The 23,139-nt window shown below is 40.8% G+C and overlaps 1 protein-coding gene across 1 annotated transcript in view; it reads right to left on the bottom strand.

Moving 5' to 3' along the window:
- The window catches only part of pid1 (phosphotyrosine interaction domain containing 1), a 31,088-nt gene extending 8,322 nt beyond the window's left edge, over positions 1–22,766 (bottom strand). The window contains exons 1-2 of the mRNA XM_044354114.1: positions 22,568–22,766; positions 11,224–11,370 (exon numbers count right to left, since the gene is read on the bottom strand). Coding sequence (XP_044210049.1) covers positions 11,224–11,370; positions 22,568–22,597 — 177 coding nt within the window. The 5' untranslated portion in view covers positions 22,598–22,766. The remainder of the gene's footprint in view (positions 1–11,223; positions 11,371–22,567) is intronic.
- Between the last annotated feature and the right edge of the window lie 373 nt (positions 22,767–23,139).

The following is a 23,139-nucleotide window of genomic DNA, read 5'->3' as shown; positions in this document are numbered from 1 at the left end:
ATGTCAGGCAGGCATCTTAAATCATTCCAGAGATCTACAGAGTCCTCCCCTTTGTTTCAACTTTCCATGTGTTTCTCCTCCACTCTGAAACCCTGTTGTCTACTTTTCGCTTAACTTCACTTTCTCCTCTCTTTTTTACTTCCCTGCACACATCATCAGTCCCCCCCCGCCCCCACTTTCACCTCTCGTCTATCCTCACATCCCCTCTACTGTTCTGTTCAGTGCTCCCTTCTATGGCTAATTGTTAATTGTTCCATACCGTCAAACTGAAGATATTGATTCCATGTGAAGTGATACACAGACAGAAATAAAGATCCGTGAGAGGAGCGAAGGCCTTGGGGGCTGCAAAGAAGGAATGCTACAGCACGGAGAGAAATGGAGCAAACATTGACAGAAAAAACAGACAGAGGCTGAAGAAAACTATGAGGAACAAGGGAAAAAAGTAAAGGTTGAAATGTAAACTATCCACTGGACTTCTTCAGACAAGAGACTAAATATATGTGTGTGCGCATTTGTGTATTTTTAATGCAAGTAGATACTGCAGCTATAGGACGCGTTACATTTGTACTGTACCTGCTTTGTGGGAGAGACAAAAATCAAAGAAAGGCATGTGAGAGTGTTTGTGAGTATGACAGAGAGAGGGGAGGAGCATGGTTAAACATTTGCATGTGTGGTGAGACATGTGGCCACCATTACTGACTCTTGGTTTATGGAAGACATTGTCCTTTCCTATTCTCTCTCTCTTTCTTTCACGTACGCATGGGAAAACACACACTTGGAAAGATTAGCATTCAGATATCTCAAACTTTTAGCTCAGTGGTTCCCAACATGGGGGTTGGGACACTCCAGGGGGTCTTAAGATAAATCTGAGGGGTCACAAAATGTTTAAAGGGATAATTAAGACAGATGGTTTACAGCCATGTTATCGGCTGACAACCCTTGGATGGTTAACGCTAGATTAAAAGTTAAGGGATCATCAAAGTTATTACAATTCATCTTTGACCGACCGACCGCGTTGCCATTTCGAGAGCCACGCCACTAGTAGGGCTGAGCAATATGGACAAAATCAAATATCACAATATTTTTGACCAAATACCTCAATTTTGATATTATGACAATATTGTAGGGATGACTATTGGTGCTTTCACAAAATATTTACACAATGAGATTTTTGATAACTGATTACCAGTAATGTGGATACAACGAGTAAGTGGGTAAAGGGAAATAGTATAACAGCTAGAACAGTCTTGTAAGTTCAGAAAATTATATCACTTTACTGTAATGCAGCCTTTAAACCCAGGAAAAGACAACGCTTATGCCATATCATGATATAACAATATCCAAAATCTAAGATGATATCTAGTCATATCACAGTATCGATAAAATATTGATATATATTACCCAGCCCTAGCCACTAGTATTTCTGTTGCTCTAATTTTTGCTTTTTTTTCTTGTCTAGCTATTTCTACCTCTTTCGGGCCTCCAAATTCACTCTGATGACATGATGTGACAAGGAAAAATCACTTTTTGGTTCAAGTGCTCATAACTTATATCCTCACTGAGGCCATGATGTGATTTGATGTCACAAGAACATACTGTCTCATTCTGAGCGGTCAAAAACTAAGTTGCAAATCACTGCTCTGCTTCCCAACGTCTTGGTTTATCTGTGCTTAAGGACACATATAGCAATTATTAGGCATGTTGTGCAAATATGTGCATGCTGGCTTCAGCTATGTCTCCACATGTTTACAACAAACACTATTACTTATTAAAAACGTATAATGAAGCACATACATGCCAACACTGTCACTCTGTCACCGCTGTTTATAAGCGCAACACTTTCTGTGTTAAATGATAAATGAGTCAAACAGATTTTAGCATTTAACTTTTATTTGATGAATCACGTGATGCAAACCCAACAATGCCTGAAAAACCACATTTATGGAATGACAAGGGAGAAGCAGACAGACACAGAGTCAGGGAGCGAGAGAGAAATGTATTGTTGTAAACAGATGGGGAGAAAAGCTGATAGAAAGAAAGTGAATGCAAAGAACGACAGAAGAAAGTGAGAGATCCACAGAGGGAGACAGAAAAAACATCCGCAGCCCTGCAAGCGAGCCGGTGGGAAGAGAGACAGGAACATCCTGGTCCACTCACGCACAACACACACTGTCTATGTGTCTGTCTGTGTTAGCGTGTGTGTATATTTGTGTGTAAGCACACAGGCATGCATGTGCGTATGAGAGGTGTAGAGCTAGGGCAGCTGCTGCTGCTGCTGCTGCTGGAGCCACAGCTGGTTCAGCTATCAGCAGAGAAAGGAACAGAGGAGATGAGAAGAAAAGAGGAGGAGGTATGGGAAAAGGAGGAGGAGGAAGAGAGACTTGGAGGAATCAGCGAGGACATACCTGTCCCTACGGAAAGGCTTTGGGAACATGGAGAAAGAAGAAGAAAGGGGATGGGATGACAGGAAGAGGGGCTGAGCGCAGAACAAGGAGGTAGTTGTTGAGGAAAGCAGTTGGGTCCTGTTGGATCAGATCTGGGAACAGACTGTAATGTGAAGGTACAAACAGTCAGCAACACTTCTGGAACTTGTCGTTTTAGCATCAAGCTCTTTCCCAGACACTGGTCCAAGGACAAACAGGTGGTGCAGACAAAACACACAGTCTATCTGTCATTCTGGGCCTGTTTTCTACTCCGCCTCCACTGTGCCATCCAGTTGTAAGTTTGTGGTCTTTTCCAAATGGCCTGAAATAAGAATGTGTTGTTTTTGTTCATACTTTAGCAGTTGACTATTTGGAAACCCATCAGACCAGTATCTGGCAGTGGTGACTATGGTTGGGCTGATGTAAAAATTTTCAAACTGGTTTCATATTAAGCCAAATACTGGACCACCACTAGGTGTCGCACATGACTCAGCTGCTCTTGAATGGAACATACTGGGAGCCCGTGAATTAGAGTATAGCGGACAACTGAATGACACATAGTATTTTTATTTCTCACAACAACCATTCAATTTAACTCTTCTTCTTGTGTTACGGTTGTGTGTAGCTGCAGTGTTTCCTTTTTAATAGCCAGGAACACCACGGCTACACACAACACAACTTGGCTATGCTATGCTATACAAGCTAATTTTAAAAGGAACAGTTTAACATTTTGGGAAATTGTTTATTTGCTTTCTTGCAGAGTTAGGTGAGAAGATTGATACTACTTTAATGTCTGTACTGTGAATATGGAGCTACAGCCATCAGACTGTTAGCTTAGCTCAATACAATGACTGGCAATTGGCCTCAACATTGAGCCTGGCTCTGTCCAAAGGTAATAAACTCTGCCTGCCAGCACCTTTGAAGCTCAGCAAAATATATTTAGTGAAGTGTAAAAATTAAAATTTGCTATTTTACAGGTGGTCATGTTACCAATTGCCAGGCCTATTGCCACAAGTAGAAACTCAAGAAAGTTATGGGTTTACATTAAGATTTACCAGATTTCTCATACTATTCCTTCCTATTCCTTTATTCAAAAGTACCAGCACCCCTGTAGCCTTGTGGTTAAGATGCAGACCACATAACTCGCTATGTATGTGGTTCACTTCTAGCTGTGGACCTTTATTGCATGTGATACCCCTCTCTCTACCCTTTTTTCCTGACTCTCTGCCCTTTCAATTATTAAATAAAAAGCAAAAGAAAAACTTTTTAAGTTACATTATTCAAATGGAGTTGAAAGCAGATGCACAAGCTATATTTTCAATTATTCTACACATAAATGAAAATTCATAGATTAAGCAGCCTACTCAGTAGCCTATCAGCCAATATTAGCTTATTACAGATATATTGCATTGGCATATGTCCGCTGAGTAGCAAGTAGTAACAAGAAAATAAAATTCATGGAAACTGTGTGTGTATTTTATGTGTTTATGTAAAAATATTAATATCAAATTAATATCAATATCAAAAATCCAGTAGCCCTTTGGCTGTAGTCAGTATTACACTGGAATAAAGACAGTTACTGAGCCCAGTGTAAAAACGAAACACTGTGTACTAAAGGTAAAACACAAACGTCACACTGTCAGAGAGGGAGGTTACCCTGGCGTCCTCCCTCAGTAGGCCCCTGTGTCTGGATCCCCCTACATGACTGGGAATCCACTGCTTGGGAATGCAGCATTCTTGAGGAGGTTGTTAACATTCCTCTAAACTTATTGAATCAGCACAGCACAGCTGGCTCCGCTTGCCACGGCATGCAAAGATGGATGAGGTTTTTTTTAAAAGTGCTGTGTGTACTTGCTTGTTTGTGTTAGGGTTGCGCGGTGAGAAGAAGGTGCTGTGTATATGTGTGTGTATATGTGTGTGTATATGTGTGTGTGTGTGTGTGTGTGTGTGTGTGTGTGTGTGTGTGTGTGTGTGTCAGTGCGACACAGAGTCTGAGTGTTTCAATGTAAGTCAAGACAGGAGCACCTCAGTGTATATGAAAGAAGCTTTCACATCCATGACCCCTTGTGTACAACCTACTATAGCATAAGAAATCTCCATATGATGGCAATAAAATTTGTTGAAGACTCCACATTAACTTTTTAGTCTGGTGACACTGGTGCCAGGAGCATTTTCAAATACTGACCACAAAATTTGGTCTCAACCACAAATTTGCTGCAGTGCCAAAGTGTATTCCTGTGTTTTCCTTACCATCACATGCAAATAATTTAACTGGCTCCATCAGGAGAAGGACTACTACAGATTTTTGCAGAGACATTGTTCTGTGCATAAATATAAAATATGTTAATGGGGGGAGAGCAGATCCACTCACATCAGACCATCCTGATTCTTGTCACACTGGAGAAACCAGTAAAATGTTAATTGGCATTGGAATTTTTACTTGAATATGTAAGTAAAATTGTTGTTCTCTGTCTATGTGAAGATCCCTTTGATCCATCTTGATGGTTCAGCTAAATAACAACTAACAATTATTTTCATTATCAATTAATCTGACAATCATTTTCTCACTCGATTAAATCATTTTGGCTGTGAAATGTCAGCAAATACTGAAAAACGTCTGTTATAATTTCCCGCATCCCAAGTTGATGTCTTCACGTGTCTTTTTTTGGTCCGACCAACAGTCTTAAACCCAAACATATTCAGTTTACTATAATGTATAGTACAACAAAGAAAAGCATCAAATTGTCACATTTGAGAAGCTGGAACCAGCAAATATTTGGGATCTTTGCTTTAGAAAGAAACTAAAACACTTAAGCACATTGAGTTTACGCCTGTCGTATGAAATATGCTATATTAATAAATTTGACTTGACTTGACTTATTCAATCATCAAAATAGTTGCTAATTAATTTTCTCATCAACTAATTGTTGCAGCTCTAATGGAAATGATCCTGTGGTGAAGGTCACAGCCTTCTTGTGTCACCGCCCGTTAATCAGGTTGATTTATCTGATTTCAGTTGAAGATCCTAACCAGCCCTTACAGAATCAAGTATCACAATATGTATTTAACTAAATACCTAAATATGGATATAAATATATGACTGCTAGTGCATTCAAAATATTTAAACACAATATTTCTTTTTTCTGATAGAAAATCATTGATAATGTGAATATGATGACTAAACTGAGATCATATCTGTTAATTTCATTACATTACAACCCTGAACTGCAGCCCAGTCTGGCTGCTCCACTGATGAGCAGCAGTGCCAGCAGAGACAACACACCACTCAACCTGAATCCAGACTATCTTTAACACCTTTCCGCTCCAGTTGTCATACAAGCATTTGAATAACAAAATAGCAAGCCAATAATTCTCAAGTCAATAATTCAGTAAATCATGTCTTAATCTATAAACACACATGCAAAAATGCAAGAATATTGATACAAGGGCTCCAACAGACAGCGTCACAGACACACACACACACATTCACCAGGGAACTGGGAGAACCGGTCATCTCAGCTGAGAGGTTGCTAATCATCTAAATGTCATCACTGTGTGTTCTGTTCTCTGTTCGCTGGAGAATAAGTGATGGTACGCCCAGCACACTGACTGACATCAGAATACCAAGTACAGCAAGACAAAAAGCCTCTCTGGCTAACAGATTAGATAAAGACATGATAGGACCAGTGTGGCCCTGGGCTGTTGGCTTGAATGGCGTCAAGTTGAGAGAAACATACACTATCAGTCGTTTGGGTTTCACTAAACAGTGTACAACCTGTGCTCCTAACTAGTGTTGCAACTGACAATAGGCCTTGTTTCACAGCAGACATTTTGTAATGTCGTACTAGTAAAAAGACAGGTGTTGCTAATGACTTTAACAATGGCTCTGTTGTATTCGAGTGTCCTAGTAAGTCATGACAGTGTAACAGCCAGCCAGTATGCACAATACCAGGAGTCTGAAACTGAAGCAGCTAAGTGGAATTCAGCCATTAATTTTATTATTTACACCTGTGCCTTTTTCCTACTGTGTCAAAGGTATATTAGTCACACTCTGCCTGATGACTGTCAATCACACCTTTATGGCAACGCCCAGGTGAGAGCGGTGTTTCTTTCTACCTTTATAACTTTTTTCAGTGTGACAACGCACTGTCGAACCGTTTTAGTCATCTCTCTGCTCCAGTTGCCATACAGACAAACATCTGCATAGCAAAATAGCATATATAATAATAGCCAATAATTCTATCATGTCTTAATCACACACAAATAAAAAATGCAAGAATATTGATAAAAGGGCTCCAAATAATTGAAATAATAACATAATTAACACCTATTAAGCAACAAATTCACAGTTTTGAGCTTTCTATGCCTTTAAAAGGAATAGTTTGACATTTTGGGAAATCTGATTCATTTTCTTGACAAAATTTAAATGAGAGGAATGATAAAACTTTCATGTTTGTCTGTTAATGCTACAGCTACTGTCAGCGGCCGGTTAGCTTAGCTTAGCAATAAGAAACCGCTTCCTGTCAAGAAATAGTCTGGCACAAAATCTCCAATTAAAATGAAAGATGTTGTTTTTAAACTTTTGTACTGATTAAACAAACAAGATATAATGTCTTAATTAGTGAGCTTTAGAGGTGCTAGCAGGCAGATTTTGTTAGCTTTGGACAGAGCCAGGCTTGCTAATTTCCCCTGTGTCCAGTCTTTATACTAAACTAAGCTAACCAGCTGCAAGGTGCAGCCTTATGTTTACCAAACAAACAAGATCTTCTCATTTAACTCTCAGCAAGAAAATGAATAAGCGAATTTCGAATAATAGTTTCAGCTTTACTCTCGATAGACTGAATTCAAACACAACAAAATCACACGTAAACACGTGAATTGTATTTTGAGCAGACTCCAAAAGTAATTTAACGTTTATCTTGGAGTATGACTGAGAAGCTGGCATAGCTGCAGAGTGCAATGAACACATTTTCTCAATGGATGTGAAGTGGGCGACATTGACAGCAGCAGGCCAGGCAGGCAAAGATGAGAGGTGGCCTTTCATCCATGCTAGCTGTTAGCTTTGGCAGCGGGACAGCGGCCCTCAGCCAGCCTTCCTGCCTGCCTGCAAACTGGGAGCACAACTGGGGGCTGGGAGAGGACTGAGTGAAGCAGGAGGGGGATGAAGAATGGAAAAAAGGGAATGTAAAACAGTCCATGTGGTTAATAAATGGTATCATATTGTGTTGTAGCACATAAAACCCAAGCAGGAAGGATGGCAAGGAGTAGCAAAAAAGACCATTGTTTCCTCAGTTTTCTCCCTTTCTCCCATTTCAACGCAGAGGAAAATAATGTCTGGGAGCAGAGGTGCTAAAGCAGGTGGGCAGACAGATATGCAGACAGGCAGGTAGTGACTCAGACAGGAAGTTACACAAGCTAACAGATGCAGGCGGTGAGGCAGACGGACTTGCATACTGTAAGGAGGTAGCAGACAGATTTTTTTTTTTTTTTTTTTGTGGCTGGTATTCTGCTGAATAGCTGTAGTGGTATCCATGGCAACATGGCTTGGCATCCTCGGTAAAGCTGGAAAGAGCAGAGAGTACAGAGGAGAAGGCAGCGAGTGGATGTTGGGATTCACACTAGACAGAGAGGGATATCAAGTCCAACTATGGGCACCGTTCACCTAGGCGTTACATCAATATTTATCTATCACAGCAGTGATTGCCGATAGGATGATACAAGAAGCGGCTGTGTGTTGCTGCAGCCTGGATTCACTAATGTGCAGTGAAATCTATGCATCATCACACTGAAAATTAAAATATTGTCCAAGTTGTTGGGTTGTATGTTAAGCCACAAAACTTTGCCAGTGCATGACTGGTAATTAAAAGTTACCAGTCATGCGAGTTCGGAAATTAAGTATGACGCACGGGAGAGAGATGAGTCAATAACGTGTGACAACACTACATCATGGAGTTACAGCTGTAGTATGTGAGTTTTTAAACATTTTTTTAGTTGGTATGCTCTAAAGAACATCTTAATGTGGAGAGTTGTTAAAGGCTTCTGTGACTCAGGCTCATTGAACAGCCTGGCAGCAGCATAGAGATACTTCCTTCTCAAGTTTTTAAGCAAGCCTTGTCCTTCTAACCAATAAGAGAAGGCCAAAGTATAGGTAGGTAGGAGCTCACAGATGTCAATCAATAGATGAACGCACGTCTTCCTCTTTTAGTGAGGCTCCAAGCTCACATGCAAGAATGGGAAAGCACCTTTACGTCCAGTTCCTGGGGAGAAATCAATACACCAGGGGCCCACAGTCATGAGAATGCAGAAGTGAAGGGCAGGGAGGAGGAGGAGTGCAGTCATTTGCTTTTGAGTCTCATGCTAGCGCTAGCTTGATTTCCAGAACTTGCATATTGTAGCTTAAGTATGAAGTAAAAAGTCATAAAGATCCAGTGAAATAAAAGATAAATTATCCAAGTTTTTATCTGTTCATTCGTTATCATGTTATCTCTTGGTACATGCCAAATATACATGTTTTTAAATCCTTTTTGAGTATGTATACATCACATTCTTTCTCCTTCATATTCCTGCATAATATTTAATATGTTTATGACTGCCCCTGCACTTGGGTTTAAACATAATTACCCAATCAAATCTGATTTAGGGTGACCTGCTAACTCCGATCATATAAAGCCATACCCGACTGCTAGCTAGCAGAGCATGAAAAGTGAATTTGGATGAGTGTGTTTAGATATGATTTTGGGAAAAACTTTGTTTACATTTCCAAAATATAATTTATTTATTTCTCCTATCTAACAACACAAACTATAACTTTTCAATTACTGTAATTCTCCAGAGACTTATGCTTGCTAAACTATGTCAACTTTAGACAGATCCAATTTCATCCTCAATAGATTTGATCAAATCTAATTGTCACATTACTGAAGCTAAAGATACTCTAAAGGCCATTTCATTGGGCCTTCAAAAACAATAAAGTGTACAAACTGCATGTGGCTGTGCTAAAACTTAATTTGTAAATTCAGTTTGGTCAGTTTGGTAGCTTTATAGTTTATTATGGAGAAGTATCATAAAAAAGGAAGTGCAGTGACTTTATTTCCAGTCATGACATTTTGAGTAGATACTCATTGGTTTACACATATTCTGGGAATTTTCAAGAACCCAAATTAGAGTACCCTGAAGCAACTCTGGTACTGAAACACAATAGAAGAATGCTGATTCTTTGCTAAGTTTTCTGCCAACTGAAATAGCCAAGGGATCGTTTCCATCTGTGTCATGTTTAATATGCAAAGCTGATGAGAATGCAGCAGTGTTCTAGTGTTATCTTACTCGTCTGCTTGTATGTTTTGAGCTAATGAAGAAATGGAAACAGTTATACTTCCCTGCAGTACTCACAAGAGGTGAAAATCTTGCCTGATTTTAATCGGGCCTGGCAGGCTAACAGCTGTTGTTAGGAGACAAGAGGGTGACGAGCAAGAGGAGTGACGAGTGTAACAGGTGAAAGGATTTGTTGTAAATAATACAGTGGGCTTAACAATGTTACATCATCATATTTTTTTAATAATTTAGCAAAGCTGTCATCTGTCAGCTTTTAGTTTTGTGTTCTGTTTTTAATTCAATGGATTAAAGATGATTTTGAACACCAGATTGTATTTATAAATCACATTAAGATTTAAGAGAAAACCCTGCTAATTAACTTGTTTCGGTGTGTTTGTGTGTGTGTGTGTGTGTGTGTATGTATGTGTGTGTGTGTATCCCTCCCAGCCAGACCAAAATCTGTCTGCTCTGCCAGTAAAAACTGACTTATACTTACTTTCACTTCATGTTCACATTTGAACTTTTGACAAATGCAAATGAAGTTTCAGTACAGTTCATGTACATTATATATATATATATATATATATATATATATATATATATATATATATATATACATACACACACATATATACACACACACGTGTGTGACTGCATGTATGTGATAGTGTGTCTGTGTGTGTCTCTGAACACTCCTCGGTGATCCAACAAACACAGACCAATACCAACAGCAAGCATTGGGACTGTGTGTTCCACTTCTGTGTTTGTTGGCAATAATTTCAAGAGGCAATATTTCTCCTCAGAATTTCAAGGCAGCTGCCAGCTTTGAAATGTTTATTCTTGTTTTAGTTTGCTTCATATAGCGAGGTTAAGTTGGAAAAGCTCAATTACTTTTCAGACATGTTTGTTAATGGTACAGTATTAATGACTGAAACAACGTTTAACTTGCAAAACAAAATCACAGCCACTTGAAGCTGTCTCACATGCACCCATGTCTCTGTTTATGTTGTTATGCTTACAATGCTGTGGCACGGATAGGCAAATACATATACACACACACACACACACACACACACACAGACTTGGTTACGTGGTTGGAAGTGTTGTGTGTAATAACAGAGCGTGGCTGTTGGCTATTTTAATCTGCAGCCCCGTTTGTTTTCTGTTTCGAGGACAGAGAAAGGAGAATAGGCTGCGAGTCAAACAGCTCATTGGATCGAACTCTACATCTGACACTTAGCAGAGCCAGAGAGGAGGAAAACAAACACACTCATGGCAGAACACACGCACAAACACGCACATTTAACACAAATAAATCGAGACTGTGTTTCAGATGTAAAAACTGTGTTACTTGGGGGTGTACAATAAAACGTGTGTGTCCAGAAGAAAAAGGAAAAACAGTTGGATTATGGGTCTATTAATGCTATTATAGATTTACTATTCATGGACAGGAATGGATTTAGGGATTATTAGGTTCATGTGATTTTACCTTGTATCCAGCATGGGTCCTGGACTTTGTGAGCGGTGTGGTGGAGCAGAGCTCAATGGCCTCAGGCTCGTGAAAGATCACCGTGGGCAACGGCTCCTTCCTCAGCGTCAGCACATTTAGCTTGGTCTTCAGCATGCTCTGAAAGTGCTGATGGAGAAAAGACAGAAATTGAGACTGTGCTTTAGCCAAACATCCAATCCGTATCAGACAACTGTAAGCATGTAGTTCAACATTTTTAATTTCCAAGTCAACACTGCTGGAGGCCAAAAAAACTGCAACCCCCACACATCAGCATTTTAGTGGTTTTTGTCATTTTTTTGTGTGTAATACAGAACTAGCCTCACAAATATGTGAGATTTACACAACAGTGAAGATAGAAAAAAAAATGCTGCTTTTTGCTCAATACAACTGTTGTGGTACTCCAAGGTGATAAAATACTGATACCAAGGACAACAGGATATTATGTTGTAAACTTTTGTTTGACACGTATTAAAAAAAAAAGATACCATGTATGATACTCAAGCTGCAAGTATTCCAGATTTCCCCTCACACACACACTCCCACAGAGAACACATCGCGGTGGTGAAAACTGGAGATGATGACTGGACGTGAGATGGTGAGGGAGGCCTTATTGCAGCAGAAAGTGGAATGTGAGGTGCAGATAAAGGGAGCTCTGCCCTCACTGCCTCCGTCAAAACAAGACAAGCAAGCCGTCTGCTCTCACACTACGTTACAGTCCACGGCCAGTGTTTCCTGAAGCCGAGCAGAACCACATGGTCGATCTGGCCCCGTGCGTTGTGTGCACCCTGTGGAATTTCTGGGCTTCCTCGAAACAGTCGAGACAAAATGGAGCAGCTAATGAAATCAGGTCGAGAAAGAAAAGGCAGACCTGTGGCATGTCAGCTGGGTTGTGTGTCTGCAGCCTAACCTTATTTATTTAAGACTGTATTGGTCTGGCAATATATCAGAAAGAAAATAAATTCTTGTACATGAGAAATAACATTTGAGAGGCCTGTTGCACCTGCGGATGTTTGGAATCTAATATTCTTAACGGCAATTTGCTTATTTATCGGTTTCTTTGCAGCTCCTCTGAATGACCTTTCTTGAGCCGCCGGCGCAGCTTTAACAGGTTTTGTATAATATGACGGTGAAATGAATTTAACTAGGCATGCTTGCCTCAGGGAACTGGCAGAGACACCACATCAAGAAGCTGCTTTGATTCTGACTTGCAAGGTTACTGTATGTCACTCTCTTTGTTTCATAACTTCATTATTGCTCACTTTCTGCTAGATACAGCTTTAAAACTAGGGAAAGACTTTTGCGTTAGCTACTTTTAACTAGCAAGGTTGGCAAAGACTCTCAGGGCACTCAGGGTGATAGAGGGTGGAGAGCCCATGTCCACCTGACCCTCCCAAACCTCCCTAATAATAATGAGAATCCATGGAGGGTTAGGAGACGACAGGAGCTGTCAGGGAATGGTGTGAATAGCTCTTGTTAGCTTTGGTGATGACAGGATACTTGAAGCGGCTGTAATCATCACCATAATAATAATGTATCAAATGACTGTATTGTCAAAGGCGTCGCTCATAGCGATGAACCTAAACAGAGTTATTGGAGACTCTGCTGCTCCCCTCGGCTTTATGGAGCTTCATAGCGAGTTTCAGCTCACTCTTTAGCCCTCTAACCCACAACTACACCATTTTGGATCCATTCTCACGGCTCTCATAGTGACGTTTTTGGCTGCAAACCTACTGCACACTACACACTCAGAACCAAACAGTAAACAGACACAATTGGTGACTAGCTGGTGAACATAGTGGAGCATTTAGCAGCTAAAGGGCCAGATGTTTCTTCAGGAGCAGATAGAGATAAAAAACAGAGCTAAAAAAGAGTGAATATTGGATTAACATTCACTAAATGGACAGAAACATGACTCCAAATGAATGATAATGTTGCTCCACAACGGCTGGATGAGTAAATATGCGACTGTTTGCTAACAAGTACAACATATTAGCTTGAAAGATGATGCGTCATGAGGTGTTCACAACTTGTTTCTGCTGCCTACAAGTTCAAAAGAATCAGTAAATGCAGATTTAAATACTGAGTACTTCACCTAACTTGAAAAATATTTTGGTATTAGCTACACTACGAGGTCAGCCTGTGTTCCGCTTTTTATACTTACTCACACTTACTATACTTGTGCGTTTCTGCTACCACATTTGGGGGGAGTCAATGAACAAAATGTACCTCATTCTTGGCTATTTGGTTGCGGTTGAGGAGGGGCCACAGAATTTCAACTCTGACATGAAAAAAAAAAATGATTTAATGTGGATTTAATGTGGACGCATTCACTTTTCTCCTTTTCTCTTTGGCACTTCAATACTGTTTTCCGTGTTGGAGCTGCGCACAAGGTCTATTTTTTATATAACAGATGGTCAACATTTTCAGGCGATGAAAGTGGTCAATCCTGCCAATACACGCTAGCATCAATCTTCTCTATTGGTTTGTTGGGAAAAGCCAAGAAGAACATCCTCAATAAACTTCAAGAAGTAGATATAGGTTTGGTGTCCAGAGTATTCTGGTGTATTTCCTAACATAGGTGCATTGTAACTCAACCTCGTCAGGTCTGTGACAGGTCCAGTCATATTGATCAGTCAACAATTAATTATCAGTTGGCTAAAATATATTAATACTATAATGACAGTAGTACAATATTAATACAATGAGTGATCCTCCTAAATTCTAACATCATTTTCACATTGTGTCCCAATGGTCTTTGTGTCTAAATGGGATTCTGGGGTCCTGTTTGCAATTGTGTTCATAATGTGTTAAATGATGTCTGTAGAATAACATATTACATACTATATGGCTAAAAAAAATGTACAGGCCAATTCAGTGCCCTCCGACTAATAGGCTTAATCCTATGATGATGCCCTACAACACTCCAACTTCCATCTCGTTGGTGCAGAAACAGGACCACTGGGGTCACAGGCACACTCATTATAGTGGACCTTCATGTTGAGAGAAGAATAATAAAGGAAAGGAGGGGTGGGGGGGCTGTCAGGAAAGAGGAAGATAAGGCAAGAAAAAAAAACAAGGAGCAGATGAAGGAGAAAAGGAAAAAAAGCAAGATGGAGTTGTGAAAGTAAAGCCACATGTGTGTAAACGCTTGCTGACCTCTGCGTCAGCACTTTACAGCTTCCTGACAGCGGCTCGCATTCCTGCGGTTGGCCCTGGTACGGAGAGAGGAGGGGTGTGCTGGGGGTGTGTGGTGGGCTCCCTGAGTCCTCCACCCCCCACCAGGAGCAAAAGGTCTGAGCGGAGGGCTGCTTATGGAGTACCGCTGGAATTCTATTCATAATATTTTCACTGCATTTAAATGTTTTTTATATTTCTCAAACCCCAAAAGTCTCCTCATCAAGTTACTGATGTTAATTGACTCTATTTCTGACTTTTACGTGGACCCGGGGAGTTTTCCATCTCCAACATCAGGCCGGTGTGGGTTTGGTTGGTTTTGAGCCAGTTACAAGTCAAGGGTCTTGTCTATGCTTTCAATCTACATGCTAAACAATGGCTGCTATCACTAGAAAAGTCAAATGTCCAAATAGTGGCCCTCTGTCAGGATTGCGAAAAACAGCCTTGTCTTGATATCGACACTTACGCAATGAGTCAGAGGAATGTGAATTACTTTCAGGTGCCTGGTCAGACCTTATCAAAGTGTCTCCGTATAAACTCTGTAAACGTACATTCACCAACTTCCTCAGATGAGTTTCATGGCTTGATTGTGACGTGTTTCTGAAAGGTCGCCCACATTTAGTGTACAGGAACTGCCCAGAAATCCCTGGTCAGTCTTGATCTGCATTTTATACCTGAAACAATGAAGCACATGGCCTCTTCTCAAAAACTGGTGCCCTGATTTGATGTATTCTGTTGGACCATTTAAAAACAATTAATGCGATGTCACACTGCTAGTTTTACAGCTGCTTATGTTTCTATTTTAGAAGGGGAAACATTTATTCATTATTCATTCATTCATTCATTCATCTGAAGTGGTAGAGCCAAGATATACTGATATACTTAATATACTGATGAGGTTAGGCCATACAGTACAAAACCTGTTAGCAGTGTACACATTCACTCCTAGCTGGCAGATTTCCATCAATTCACATTATTAATGAGAAAATACCCCGTATACCCCATATTTTCTCATTACATGTGAATTAAAAAGTTGAAAAATGTATTGTGAACATAACTTTCTTTTAAAAACAAACAAAAAAAAAGGTTGATTAGATGATTATGTGACTTCACATACGGTAGCACCACTCATTCATCTCCTCCTCCCTCAATGAAAAATACAGAATCTATGAATATGTAAATATTTTTAAATTTTGAAAGTTCAACTGCTGGACACAAGATGTCTCCCACTTCACTGTTAAATCCATTATCAGTATGTATGCACTGGAGGCTTCAAGCTTCCACATCACACTTGTGCAAGTTGCATAATGGACCACGACCGGCTCCAAATTAGTTGTGATGTCATAAATCCTGCTCGTACGTACACACCTTAAACTGAGATTTAAGGTGAGCTCAGAGAAACTTTCCCCACTTCAGCAGATGAATGTGAAAACAGCCTTCTAGCGTCAAACTCTGCACATACATCATTCTGCGCAGTGAAGCTCAAACATCCAACTGAAGGAACAAGAAGAAAAACACATTTTTGACTAGAGGGAGACTTAAAAGTTTTGTTACTTAAACTCTTTATACATTTAGACTTGCTGTTAATCTAAGAAAACTATTTGGACGTAACCAGTTATGACACCCACTGTCATAACATTAATGTTCTACTTATTCAGCAGCATAACTGTAATACTAAAAGCATCAACACTGACTCATTGCTGCCTGTATCCATGTGATTAATGTGTATTTATAGAGCAAAGTTACAATAAAAAAAAAGAACTAAGCCTCACAGTGCCAAAAATCTTACAGTGTGACTTTTATAACAATCCAGTCATTTATATTTTATGAATCTCCATGCCCATATAATATGATTTTGCTTCAAATCAGTACTGACAATAAATTTTATCCTACAATATTTGGCATAGGCTAACTTTTCTTCTAAGGGAACTACTAATATTTAAGTTTGGACAGGCGACCAAGGTCAAAACTGGATCTTAGCTCCAAACAGACTCCCTGCTGCCAGCTAATTCTGACTGACTGCTCTGCAAGTACGTCTCTGATTACAGTTGGAAATCAAGTGTCATCAAGACAAGTACGTGTGCTAATTTTCCAAAGAGCCCTTACTTTTAAATAATTGGAAAATGCGCATGTAAAAATATGTTAATCTGGGAGAGTACTTGAACAATCACGTCCATGAGAAATCAAGCAGACAGTCTTTGGAGAGTCGGTGTCTTGTGCAGTTTGCCTCCTGCAGTGATGAGCTTAACAGGTCACAGATGGTAAGTTAAACTTTCGGCCCCCTGAGGGAGCATTCTTACAGGAAAGAGGTTCTCAGGTCAATCTCATGGTAAGGCGCTGCATAACAGGGCAACAACAGGCCTCTGCCACACCCACCGAGACACACAAAATAGGGGTTATAGGGATGTGATCCTGACAAAAACAGCTGGAAATAATGTTAAGAAACCAGCAGAAGCAAAAAGGAGAGATGTTCCGTGTCTAAAAGGCATGATAATCTAGGATAATACACCCTTTGGATACACAAATGGCCCTGAAATGGCTACTGGTTCTTCCTCAAATCTGGTCTGTGATGTAGAGGATGGTTTCCAGCTTTAACACAGACCTCAAGACCAAAACAGTTTGTCAACAACATTAGCCTGTCTGAGACACATCTGCATACACCAACCCAGACACATATGTAGGGGCATGAAGATGAAAGAGCTCACTGAGCTCTACCAGATGTTGTAAGTCTGTCTGGTGCAAGACAGTAGGACATCACTGTTTGTTATAAGGTCATCTGTTCTGCATCTCATCTTTACCTAACCTTGCTTCTGTAACCGTCCTGAAGGAATACACTGATGCTCACAGGTACAGTAGAGCAGAAGGAGGAGGGCTACTCAAGCATAGGGTGGCAGTTACTTCCTAAAGTAGGATGCACCACCAACAGTCATAGGAGGACCAGGAAGTGTAACTTTCTAAAGCTGTCCTTCCATGTGTTTACAGCCTCCCCCTCTGATCCGGGAACAGTTTACGAGAAGAAATATGTCTTAACGGGCTCAACCCAGAGAGTACTGTGGGAGGTCTGCATCCGGCCCCTACGCAGACGAAAACCTGTTTTTCTCAACCGTGATTGGCGGGCTAGCCTCGTAGGTTGGAGCAGGTCAATGATTGGATGTTGCGATTGGTGGGTTCCTTCTGCAGGAAGGAAGTGCGTATTAAAGCACCCGAACCTCAGAGCCCGGAGGTGGCAATCTCTGGCAGGCAGTAAAAACATCAACAACTCTTTGACGTAAACAATGAACCCACCGCAATGTCTTAAATAGTCTGCGGAGAAGACGGGCACATGGGCAAGACCTGCTAAAGATAAAAAACACGGAATACAGTCGAGAACAAGGTCCATTTTCTACTATTCACCTACTGTCTGGTAGAAAATGCAAAAGTCCAAAAACACTATTAATTTGGAAAAGAAACCTACTTTTCATCTCCTAAATTTTCATTGAGCGCTTCAAGATCTTCATTGGTTCATTTATGTGTTCAGTCATCACAGCAATGTTAGGCAGCACTAAATGGGTGTTGACTGGTCTCGAAGGTGCTTTGACGATTTTGAAATTGCACTGAGGGCTCAGTCTTTGGTTCATTCATGTCACATGTGATATGGTTTGTAAGACACCACTGATCAGACTTTTAGGTGATAAGTTTTTGTTAAATCACTGATTTCCTAGTTTATTAGTGAAAACTAGGAACTTTGTGTTGGATTCGTGTAGGGCTGCAACTAACAATTATTTTCATTATCTATTAATCAGTCAATTATTTTCTCGATTAATCGATTAGTTGTTTGGGCCATAAAATGTCAGAAAACTGTGAAAAATGTTGATCACTGTTTCCCAGAGCCTAACGTGACAGATTCAAATGTCTTATTTTGTCCACAACCCAAAAATTCAGTCTAGTATCATACCAGAAACCAGAAAATATTCACATATGAGAAGCTGAAACTGGAGAATTTGGACATTTTTTTCTTAAAAAATGACTCTGACTCTGACACTGATTAATCGATTATCAAAACAGGTGGCAATTGATTTAATAGTTGGCAACTAATCATTGCAGCTCTACATTTGTGTCTCATAAAGGCTGGAACATCTCCAGCCTGCTGTACAGAGACGTTCTCACGACTGTTTCTTTTGACACTTGGATAGATTTTGGAGGAAAATACACACAAGGAGTGTATCTTAAGTATCTTAAAGTGCTAAGGACTGTTCTTCTTTTAAAGTGTTAAGCTTTAAAACAGACTAAGTATCCCTCCTCGCAGAGGGAAGCTGCTGGGTGAGAATTATCTAACAATATTCAAACAGTCATTTTAGATAAATTTCAACAATTTTCTCAGTGCATTAGTAACAGCAGTCGTCTACCAAACCAAACCACGATGGAGAAATTTTGCATATTTTCCATGACTGATGTGTAAAACTGGACCAAAGCTTCCACTGAAACACCAGATTTTTTGCAAACCTGTCTGTAGATATAAAGCTACCTTGCCTTGCCTCCTACTGGGACTTGGATCAATCAATCAGCTTGTTTGACTCTCAGTCCACACAATGCGTTGTTGAGAATTTGGGGGATCAGCATGTCAACTCCTATGTGAGCCTCTGCTAACTAGAAAAGCACCTAACACCCTTCTGATCCACAGAGAACAATAATTCCACCCTCAGGTTTAATCTAGGAAAACGGGGATCTGACACAGAAAGTAAAAACAAGTTATTAACAAATTAACACAGGTGAGACCGTTCTGTTTGATCAATGGGAAGGATTGAACTCTGTCAAATGTAAACCCTTGAAAAATAATAACCTCCACAAACAGATTAGAGGCACCCCAGCGAGCCAAAAGCCTTGTGTTCACAAGGGGCAAATGTCTGCTGGCTGAAAAAAAAAACCATGGTTATTTTGTGCCAGTCTGCTCATAGATTCCTTTTGCCACCAAAGGCCACAGTCTCAACTACATAGCAATTACCACAAAGCAACCTCAGACAGACAAAGAGACAGACAGACAGATGTGCAAACAAATAAATACAGGTGGGCATGGCAACAGTAACGAGTGAAGATGCACGGACAGTTCTGACCAAATTTGACCTCAGTCAGCTATTTCTGCACCGTCAGTTCCACGTCTTGTCATCCGCTCGGCCCTGTTTGTCAGTGTCACACACGTTAAAAAGCATCAAAAGTGGAAACCACAGCTAAAGAAAGAGCCGCTGACAGAGGGAAAAAAAAAAACATGTTTGGTAGCCACAGGGGGATTCAAAAAGGAAGCATGTCGTTGCGTTGTGTGCGTACGCTTAACCTGCGTGCCAACTTGTATTTATGTGCTCATTCGTGCCCAGACCGCTGCATATTGTGCAATGTGTCGTTGAACTAACATGGCCTGTGCTTGGGAGGAAGGGCGCCTGAAACTGATTGAAGGATGTGGTCAGCGAGAGGTAGGAGGGATGGGGAAATAGAAACATAGAGGGAAAAACGGACAGAGGGAGAGAAAACAGAGAGGCAGAGGCAGACGAAGCAGCAGCAACACCACCACAACACTCCTGATCCTCAACATACTGTAAAAAGCTGTGTATCTCCCACCACGACCTGCTTCTCCTCGCCCCCAACCACCTCCATCTATCTCTTCTTCCCCTCCTCTCCCTGCCTGAGCGTGAGACAAAAATGCAGCAAGACATCAGGTGTTGCTATGGCAACGTAGGACAGCGCGAGTGAGAATAATATGGACGGATGCCACAGTGAATGAAAACAACCAAACACAAGATAATAAAGCACAAGCACATTCGAGATCAGCTACCTGATAGCTTCGGCTCCAGAAAAACCCCCACAATTCCTGTCTCAATATCCTCCTGAGTCACTTGGGCTTTCTGTGTGGATCATGGGCAATTTAGGGATCCTGCTGTTTATCCTGAGAGGAGAACAACCTGAGCAGATTTTGTTGATCCAAGGACATCCATAAATTGTTTCTGAATCTTGAAATTTGGGCTACCACAGCTGATATCCAGAAAGAAAGCTAGTGTGGACTAAATGGTGGTGACCAAAACACACAAACCTATCTTTTCCCTTAAAGACGCAATATGTCAGCACTTCCTCTCCATTAACTTGGAAGACTTGTGAAAGACAGTTTAATATGAGCATTATTGAAGCAGAAGTCGGAATATTCTGACTTTCAGTTCCTTGTACGGGTAATGCTCCAAAAAAAGCTGGATCTTAAACCTCCCATAATGCCACTTGACAGTGTCTTTCTTTAGCCCATACCTTCCTGGTTAATGCACATGTCATTTGCGCTACATGCTCCAACTTTGTAAAGCAGGCTTTCTGTTAAAAATTAGTAGTCACCAAGCCAAGTCTAAATCTAAGCCAAATCTAAAGGTTACACAGATGTACCAGCAATAAAATCATATCTGTTTAATCACACAGGAAGGAAGCATGACAATGTGGGAGAACCCAACGACATGACAACCATAAGAGACTGTTAAAAAGTCAATATAGAGCTGACACATGATATGCAGGGTTGGGCGCGTTGACAGACTCTATCACAACCTCCCAGAGCTGAAATGTTATTTGGAATTGGGAACAGAGTTGTAGTAAGGCTACACATTAAATAGGGTCTCCGAGGCCTGGCAGACCCCAAGAGCAGAATTCACTATAACACGCACCTCAAGTGGTCTTGTGCCATATGCATCGATCACTCTGTTAGGACCACCAACCAGTGGTAGGCTGAAGATGATCGTAAAAGTGCCGATTTCTTCACTTTGAAGGAAGTGGAAACTGGATGAGATATTATTGGTCATCACATGGTCATAAATATTTAAGACATTGACATCTAACCAAATAACAACAGGTATATGAACCTAAACGAGTTATACTTTCCGAGAAGTATGAGCTGTTGTGAAATTCAATAAAACTTTGCCTCAAATGATTTCAACTTATATACAAATGACTGTTTTTTTCAGTATAGTCAGCTGAACGCATGATTCACTTGCACACATGCGCTAACGGAACCAGCCACGGAAAATATGACATATATATATATATATATATATAAAAACTTTGTGACACTTGTTAAGCATGTCACTGAAGCCTGGTGAACAAAACACAATTTATCCAAAAAAAATGTTCAACAGACCATAATCGATAACAGAACGTTATCAACTATTCTGGAACGCGGTTGCTAGGCGACACACAAGTACCACTGGTGGTCGTAACCGGTTAGTTTGCAGCTCAGATTTATAATTTAGGTGTATGTGTGTGTGCGTGTGTGTTTGTGGTATAATTTACAGCTCCTAACTCCACATCTGACTGCAGGACAAACACCCGGAACTCTCGGTTTTTTTTTTTTAATAATTCGCGATTCCATCTTCTTGACGCCTGGGCAGAAGAGGAGATTGTGCAAGTTGACTTGGCAGGCAGTCCACAGGCCGACATCTGGAGAGCATTACGTCTGCAGGAGACGTGAAGCCAGGCTCGGTGCGCGGCTTTGCCCCTGGATATCAAACTACGTGTCATTAACGATGGGCTGTTTTTTTTCCATTTCTAAACAGGTCGCAGACGGCAGGTTACTGGCCGGAGCTTGCTTTTTCCAGGGATTTCACACAGGAATGAGGAGGGAAAGCAGAGATTAAGCATCCTGACGTGGTAAAAAAAAAAAAAAAAAAAAAAAAAGAGTGACAACAGGAGGAGGGCGGCCTGCAGTTGCACTCAGTAGGTTGGTGGTGTTAAAGGTAGAGATTTTGGTGAAATAGGCCCATGTTGTTATACACAGCTGCGTGTGTTTGTCTTTGACATTTTAAGAAAATATCCAGCGGTGGATTTAGCACAGGAATGCAGCGGAGGTACAAAATGTTGTTGCACGGTACCCCCGGCTTGCGTAACGTGAATAGGTAGCATTTAAACGTAGCACCAAAATCATACAAAGACAGACAGAGACAGAGAGAGAGGGAGAAAGGAGCAGAAAATGAATATGTTGAGCTGATTTTAAGCGTTTAAAATACGGCTGACAATATTTAACTGCGCTCACAAAACATCTGTGGCTGCTCGCAAACCGTTGCACAGCACGGCGGGTTTCAGCAACTGTTAACACCGTTTATTTACTGCTGCCCGGTCGACAATAAGCGTCTCTTCACACACAGCCGTCTCCTACCTGCAGTCGCTCCGACGCGGGTTGCCACATATTAGCAGACTCAAAGGATCTCCGTCTTTACTACAGCTTGTTCTCTTTTCGTAGTCCGGCTCACATCTGTTCGCTTTCACGGCTTGCCTCTCTTGTCCTCCTTCAATCTGGACTGGTCGGTAATGAGGGATGTGTTGCTCCGCCTGGCTGCAGTTACCTCCGCGGCCAGCAGGTGGAGGTAACAGCGGCTCCCTGTGTCCGGTCTGGCGCCGGATGCTGCTTTCAGGGGCTATCAGAAATCAAAGCTTCGCGCTAGAGAGTACAGTGTGACAGGTTGGGACAGGGGTGTTTTAGCCTCAAGGAGCAACATTTTTAAATTGTTTTTGTATTTATGCATTCATTAGCCTTTATTGTACATGCATTTTACCATGACAGGGTAGACATGTAAGCCTGACCATGTTGAGCAAATAATTTGGGCTTCATGATATTACATTTTCACAGTATGTATGCTGTTTGCTAAATCCCAGATACAGATTATCAAAACTTCACGTGGGTTGTGGTCAATTTATACAATTTTCCAAAAACTTTCTCGTATTATGATT

The sequence above is a fragment of the Thunnus albacares genome, chromosome 6, assembly GCF_914725855.1.
Source record: "Thunnus albacares chromosome 6, fThuAlb1.1, whole genome shotgun sequence".
Taxonomy (NCBI): domain Eukaryota; kingdom Metazoa; phylum Chordata; class Actinopteri; order Scombriformes; family Scombridae; genus Thunnus; species Thunnus albacares.
This window is presented reverse-complemented; position numbering and strand designations above follow the sequence as displayed.